Below are 7,770 nucleotides of genomic sequence, written 5' to 3' on the forward strand. Positions count from 1 at the left end.
GCGCGCATCTCTCGCGCCGCTACCCCTCCAAACCCTCCGTTGTCGTAGCCATGCCCAATGCCTTGCTCCTCCTCCTCCCGTGTCGCCACCTGCCGTGTCATACCATCCATCCACCCACCCAATCATCATGCACTCGCATTCTTTACGAATCATATCGATGGACTACTCTTCCGGTTGATCGGAATCAAGAGCGGTGGTGGGAGCATTGATCAGAGAAGGAGAGAGACGTAGGTGATCCCTTGTTTGTCACACGCGCGGGTGCCCAAGATGCTCGGTTCGTCGGCGTCCAGGCGGGAGAGCAAAACCAGCAACCTCTTCTGGGCCGCCGCCATGGCCTTCCGGGACGCCGCCAACAAGACCACTGCCATCGAGCCGGCCAAGGCGGTACCCAACAATATGCTCGACGCCACCAAGCCCGCCGAGCCGACCACGACAGTGTCCAACGCCGCTGCCGTGCGCCACGAGGGTTGGATGGTGCGCTATGGCCGCAGGAAGATTGGCACTTCCTTCTTCCACACGCGCTACTTCCTGCTTCATAGCAAGCTGCTCGCGTACTACAAGAAGAAGCCAAAGGACAACATGGTAAGGCATGATTGATTTTCTTCTGGTCTAACATCATCTCGTTAGATCTTATGGATGCAATTTGTGGAATTATATATGCATCCAGGTTCCACTCAAGTCGCTGCTAATAGACGGGAATTGCAGGGTGGAGGATAGAGGGCTCACAACATACCATGGCCAAGTGGGTTCATTTTTATTGTGACTCCATCTCTTCCTTTTGTTCTATTAATTGCTTATTAATTGATTTCTATATATAAGTTATCATACCTTCTTTCTGTTTTTTATTTCAGATGATTTATGTCCTGTGCATTTATAACAAGAAAGAAAAGGAGCACCAGATAACGGTATGTTCTATAGCCCAACCCTTCAACATATATATCCCTGTTTTGTACCTACACCGTCAGATCACAAATGAACTCAATTCACAGATGGGCGCTTATGATATTGAGGATGCAATGACATGGAAAAAGAAGATAGAGCTCATCATTGATCTGGTGTAGTATCAGTCTGTGCTTACCTGTTTTTAATTTTATAAATTTGATGCAGTATTTGTGAGACATGTCTGAACAAAGATTGAGTTTCAACACCCACAATAATCCTTTTCAACTATAGAACAAAGCTTGAGTTTAAACACCAACAATAATCCTTTTCAACTATAGAGTTAGGATGTGCTATGTGCTTAATTAGATCCCCTGCCTATCTCATATTCTTAAAACGAATGCAACTGAGCAATCACAATGGACCACTATCCAGTATTGTATCTGAACTCATTTTGGATTGCAGCAAGTTGCAATGTCCTAGTTATTTTTTATTGAACAAAATATTTTCCCTTTTTTGCATTTGTGCAGCAACAAGACTCTATCACAGCTAAGAACCGTAGAGCCTTTGCTTCAGTGGACTTTGACAGGGAACTTGGAGGACAGTTTCTGTTTTCAGATCATGACAACACGTAAGTGACATTCCATCTGTCAGATTATCTTCTTCTAACCCTTTCTATGATTTAGCTAGAATATTTGTTACAATTCTAGAGCGGAAGATGACGACGAACGATCCACTTTGACTCACAGGCCTACTATAGGGAACGGTAAAAAGATACATTAATGATTACACAGTGCAGTTTACCGTTGTTATAATATTTATTTTCAGTTTTGAACATTATAGAAATCCACAATGTCATTTCTGGTGCTAGGCCCTCCTGATTCAATACATGACTGGACCAAAGAGTCTGACATTGGTGTGACCAATCAGAACGACCCCATTCAATTTTGCTCCAAGAAGAATTGGCGACTACTTAGATGCCAAAATGGCAAGTCTTTTCATTTCTACCCTTGGGTCAATAATCCTTCCTCTTAGGATTATTTGAAGCTGAAGTTGTCACTGTTTTGGTATTGCCAGGGTTGCGCATATTTGAAGAACTTCTGGAAGTAGATTACCTTGTATGCTCCAACTTCTCCGGGTTTTTTGGTGATTTATATACTGTCTAAAACCTAATTATTTTTTATTTTTACTCTCTTGTGCTGTAGGCACGAAGTTGCAGCCGAGCTATGAAGGCTGTTGGTGTAGCTGAAGCCACATGTGAAGCCATTTTTGGTCTTGTAATGAGCATGGATGTAACAAGATACGAGTAAGTATGTTTTTTCTAACATTCTATTTACCTTACCATTGATTTTTATCTCTTGTTCTTCATTATTCATTATAGGTGGGACTGTAGCTTTCGTCACGGTAGTTTAGTTGAAGAGGTTGATGGTCACACTGCAATACTATATCATAGGTTGCAGCTGCACTGGTGCCCAATGTAACTAAATTCTCAACATTGTCAACTTATGATTTGATTTTGCTTCTGACTGTTGCCAACTGATTTTATATCACCATTAACTATTTAGGTTAGTTTGGCCTCGGGATCTTTGTTATGCTCGATATTGGCGTCGTAATGATGATGGAAGTTACGGTAATTGTTTGATTGTTCTTTTTTACTATCACCTTAATTTGATGTCAGCAATGCCTTCTCTTTGACACATTGTGTGCACATATGCAGTTGTGCTGTTCCGGTCTATAGAACATCCTAATTGTGGTCGGCAACGAGGATTTGTGAGGGCATTCATTGAAAGTAATTTTCTTTCGGCACATATTAAACCTTCATCTACCTTAGAGTATGAAACACTTCAAATATAAACTAGACAATAATGTCAGCTTCTGGTCCTTTGTTTTTTCTTTTCCTAACATTTCTGCAAGCACAGGTGGAGGTTTCAAGATTTCTCCTCTCAAGTGTCACAATGGAAGACCTCGTACTCAGGTACAACACCTTATGCAGATTGACCTGAAGGGATGGTTCCTGAACTACACTCTTTCCTTTCAGTACCATTCTTTGCTGCAGATACTGAACTGTGTTGCAGGTATTAAAGTATTGTTATTTTAATGCCATAAACTAAGTTTGTAGTGTGACAACATAGTCTGGTCTCCAACTGATTCTTTTTGGTCCTTATGTTCTGAACCTACTCCCAGGATTGCGTGAATATTTTTCCCAAACAGATGAAATCCATATAATCCCAAGAATTCATGTAATGGAAACCATGTTTGATGTGGATTCAAAGCCAAAATTTCATAAGCTTCAAGAAGTTGAAACCAAGGAAAATAAAAACATGGGAATCATTGATGAAGAATCAGATGATGATGATGATTATCAAGTTCCTGAAGCTAATATAGAGGTGCTTGCTGTACTAGACCACTCTATGAGAACACTTCTTATGACTTCTTAGTAAAAATTGTAATGATGTCCAACCCTATTGAGTTCCATATCCTTAGATATAACCTACAATTTCAACATGTTCTCCCTGTCATATGTTTTTGAAAAAAAGTTTAACATGTTTTCTATCATCATACCAGACCTTGACCAAAACCAATATACAGGAAGACCCAAACACATCTGACAATGATAACAAGCACACAGGTTTGATTCCCCATCTTACCCTATATTATTCTGTTGGTTTATTCTCATGTCTACTATCAAGTTATCGGGACATGTATCATTACTTTTTGCTATAACAGTGATAACTGTAGAAGGGTGAATTGTTGATTGTATTGCATAGAGGTGGACTACAATATATAGATACAGGGAACCCTAACCCTAATAGGCCGGCAGCCCAACAGTGGTGCCGGCCCACACACACTTACACACACATAGTCTAACATCCCCCCGCAGTCGCAACAAGGGCACCACACACGATGGGACTGGAGTAGAGGTCGAAGGTAGGAGCCGACGAGTTGAAATCCCCCCGCAGTCGCAGCGTCGTGATGGTGCGAATCTTGCGGCTGGAGTAGAGACCGGTGTGTGCTCCAAGAAGACGATAGCCCCTAGATGCCGAGGTAGCCGAAGTCGAGGTGGTCGCGGTCGGAAGACGCGCAGCAAAAGCCTGATCTTCGGGAAGGGTCGACGTTCGAGCGTCAAAGGTCGGTAGGGCGACACATCAAAAAGGCACCAGCAGGCCGACCTTCCTGCTTCTTCGATCGACCAGACGTCAAGGAGCCCCGCCAGGGAGGCCGACAGCAGCGCACGCGGCTGCGCTGGTCAAGGTGTCCGCGCCCGCGGCAGAAAAGAAGGGGAATGTCGGATCCGGCCGGGAAGGCCACGGCAGCGACGGATCCGGACGGGGAGACGCGATCCAGCCAAAGGGACGGCGGATCGAGCCGAGAAGGACGCAACAACGTGGATCCGGCCGGGAAGGCCGCGGCAGCGACGGATCCAACGAAGGCGAGGAAGGGGAGGGCGACGGGGCGGTTCCAGCCAGGCAGGGGCCTGCGCCGGACCTAGCAAAGGGTGTTGACGGCACCAGCGACGGGAGAAGCTCGAAGGGGAGGCGCTGCTGGGGCGTCAGCGCAAGCAAGTAGGAGGTAGCAAGCGCGATGACAAGGGGCTGCATGGGCAAAGACGCCGACACAGGGGAGAGGAGCGCAGGGGAGGCGGCGACTGGGAGAAGGAGGCCGCCGGCTGAGAAGTCCGCGCCCGCGCCTTGGGCGGAGCTGGGGAAGGGGGACCCGGCCGCCGCTGCTCCACTAGAGGGCGCGCAGGCAGGCGAGCCGGGCCGCCGCTGCACCACAGGAGGGCGCGCAGGCAGTGCGGGTGGAGGTCCCGTCGAGAACACCCGGCGCCGTGGAGGTCGGAGACCGCGCACTGCCGAGAGGCCAGCGGTCAGTGAGGGAGGGAGGAGAACACCCGGCGGATCTGGGCCGGCGGCTGACCCGCGTGCACGCCAAATGGGGGGGAAAGCGGTCGTCGCGGAGGGGCAGAGGCCCAGCGCGGCGGGGTCCGGGGCGGTGTTGCGCGGGCCCGAGGCGGATCTGGGCCGGCGGCTGCCCGGCGCGGCCCCGCACGGCGGCGCGGACACGACCCTCCATGGGCGGCGAGGGCGCGGCCGGTCCCGGGCGTGGGGGCGCGCGGGTTCCTCCCGGCGGCGCGGTAGCCGCCGTCCCGGCCCCGACGCATGCGCAGCGGCCAACACAGGCCCGGCGGGGTGCGCGACCCGCCGATGGCCGCCGGGAGGAGAGGGAAGGAGGAGAGGAGTCGCGGGCGCGCGCGGTCGTCCCGCGGCGGCGCGGGCTCGGCAGGGAGCGGCGCGGGCGCGGTCGGTGGTGGCGAGCGCCGAGGCGACGGCGACGCGGCGGAGGTTGACGTGGACGCGGCGGTGCCACTTGCGCCAGATCTTGGTGGGCGCGAACGAGGCCGTGGGGTCGTCGGGCGCGAGGAAGGGCGGCTGCGGCTCCACCGTGGCCGGGCGTTGGCGGCTACGCGGCCTGGGCGCGCTCCTGGCGCGGTTGCGCGGGATGGCCGGGTCGCGCCCGCGCCCTGGCGGGAGGAAGGGGAGGAGGCAGCGGCTGCAAGGGAGCCGCCCCGGGAGGGAGGGATGAGCCTCCCGGGGCGGCGGCTGGACGTGGGGCAGGCGGTGTAGGGGTTGGAGGAGACCTAGTCCTCTGATACCATATAGAAGAGTGAATTGATTGTATTGCATAGAGGTGGACTACAATATATAGAGACACAGGAAACCCTAACCCTAATGGGCCGGCAGCACAACAGTGGTGCCGGCCCACACACACTTACACACACATAGTCTAACAATAACACATCCTTGTTACAGATGAGCCTCCAGAAAAAATTGATTTATCTTGTTTTTCGAGTATTCTTCATCGTGATCCCGAGGAGAAAAGCCGTAATTGTTGGACAGTACCTGATAGCAAAAACTTTAAAGTTCGTAGCAAGAATTTCCCACAAGACAAATCAAAGGTCAAAATCTTCCAACTTCATAATTCATTGTTTGGCAGTACCTAGAAAAAGGCTTGCATGAATAACTTTTATACACACTTGTATCCAAGTTACAGATACCTGCAGCAAGTTATCTAATGGAGCTTGCAGCCATTGACTGGTTTAAGGACACCAAACGTATGGATAACGTTGCTAGGCAGAAGGGTTGTGTTGCTCAGGTAAACAAAGAACAACTTAGAACCTTCTGAAGGTTTACCAATTGGTAAAATGACAACAATTGTTAGAAGTAGGATGACTGAACGTACTGAGTTTATGGTTCCTTGTGTAATCCACGCCCTCAAAACCAATGCTTACTTGCATCTGCCCATTTTGCCACTTTCGTAGGTTGCTGCTGAGAAAGGGATGCATACATTTATTGTCAACATACAGGTAAGTTGAAATTCACTAAGACTTGTCTTATTATCTTTATTGTTGTCATATTTGAGGGATTTTGGTGAAGTTAGTGTCCTCTCGTAGATTCCTGGATCAACTCAGTATAGCTTGGTCATGTATTTTGTCACAAATACCTTGAAGAAGGGATCATTACTACAACGTTTTTTTGATGGCGATGATGAATTCTGCAATAGCAGACTAAAGCTTATACCATCCGTTCCCAAGGTCTTCTCTCACACAACAATTATCCACGGTGCAGCAGTAGTTTTGTATTATTCGGTTCCTATTTACTTAACAGTATAAAAATTGTTCAGGGCTCCTGGTTAGTGCGACAGAGTGTTGGAAGCACCCCTTGTCTGTTGGGAAAGGCTGTTGATTGTAGTTACGTTCGAGGTCCTGCATACTTGGAGGTGAATCATGTTTATAACAACTAAAAGATTTTGTATTTTGTATCTGTGGAACGAGCTATGCATGCATAGTATGTTGTTTCATCTTCACATCCAAAAGGCATGGAAGGACACAAAGATGGTGTGTTTGAGTCGACCCTTTTGGGTTGGATGTTCTGCTTAGCGAACAATGAGGCTGCATACTAATATTGCAAAACGAATCCAACCTAATTCGTCTCATCTTTTAGGTGGACGTTGACATTGGATCTTCGGCGGTAGCAAATGGAGTTTTGGGTCTTGTTTTTGGTGTGGTGACAACATTAGTAGTTGATATGGCCTTCCTAATACAGGTGACTCTAATAGCTACCCTGGTCATCTTTTTTATGTTAGTATTCTACTGAGATCAATAATAGTGCAATGCATGTATTGATCTTTGCACTAACTGACTGGTATACTTTGAACCTTCTCGTCAGGCCAACACATATGAGGAGCTACCAGAGCAAGTGATAGGCGCAGCTCGACTGGCTCATGTTGAACCGGCCACAGCAGTAGTTCCTGATCTTAGCAACACATCAAATGACAGTAGCAACAGCAACGACGATAATAGCAACAACAACATTGGTTCCTCAGAGGATGATGTGTCCAAGAAAACAAACTGATTTTATTTTAATTTAGTATCAGGGTGTTTTGTTGGTTATCACTTTAATTATATCTGCTAGCTAGTCATTCAGGTAAAGTTGTGTACTAACCTCAGACAATGGAATCCAGAGAGCTCGAGAGGAGAGCCGATAATATATATTTTTGTGTCTGTCCTTTAATAATTATTGGGAGGAACTGGTGAGCAAGGTTAACCTCCTTGAAGGCCCTCATACAGTGACAGAGCCCGATTCTAAACAACGGTGATTTCTCAGGAGACTGTGTAACAGCTACAAAGCCTTCCATTGGCTCTCTTGACTAAAATCTATTAGCTCTCTTGTTTAGATGCACTAGAGTTAGTTTTTAGCTACCTGGCTATTAGCACCTGTAGTCAAAAGCCCTAAGTTTAAGTATTTCTTGGCCAACGCTCCAAAGTATTATGGGAATGTTTAGATGGTGACCCGAGCCGGACAATGATCCAGACCCTTAGGAAGATGAAAT

At 48.0% G+C, this 7,770-nt stretch overlaps 1 protein-coding gene across 2 annotated transcripts; it reads left to right on the plus strand.

Moving 5' to 3' along the window:
• LOC103626508 (protein ENHANCED DISEASE RESISTANCE 2) lies at positions 1-7,441 on the plus strand. Of its 2 annotated transcripts, XM_008646920.2 has the most exons (23): positions 48-582; positions 668-742; positions 852-905; positions 990-1,055; positions 1,410-1,510; positions 1,590-1,645; positions 1,751-1,867; positions 1,957-1,997; positions 2,085-2,185; positions 2,261-2,356; positions 2,445-2,509; positions 2,597-2,668; positions 2,799-2,854; positions 2,918-2,954; positions 3,064-3,266; positions 3,445-3,508; positions 5,691-5,836; positions 5,932-6,033; positions 6,200-6,244; positions 6,332-6,472; positions 6,562-6,657; positions 6,882-6,983; positions 7,107-7,441. In XM_008646920.2, the coding sequence occupies exons 1-23, from the start codon at positions 268-270 to the stop codon at positions 7,290-7,292; spliced, it is 2,337 nt and encodes a 778-aa protein (XP_008645142.1). In that variant the 5' UTR covers positions 48-267; the 3' UTR covers positions 7,293-7,441. The 2 variants fall into 2 exon arrangements, with proteins under 2 accessions (XP_008645141.1, XP_008645142.1); XM_008646919.2 differs by having other exon boundaries at positions 1-582; positions 2,799-2,954.
• Positions 7,442-7,770: the final 329 nt, after the last annotated feature.

This window comes from Zea mays, chromosome 5 (assembly GCF_902167145.1).
Source record: "Zea mays cultivar B73 chromosome 5, Zm-B73-REFERENCE-NAM-5.0, whole genome shotgun sequence".
NCBI lineage: Eukaryota > Viridiplantae > Streptophyta > Magnoliopsida > Poales > Poaceae > Zea > Zea mays.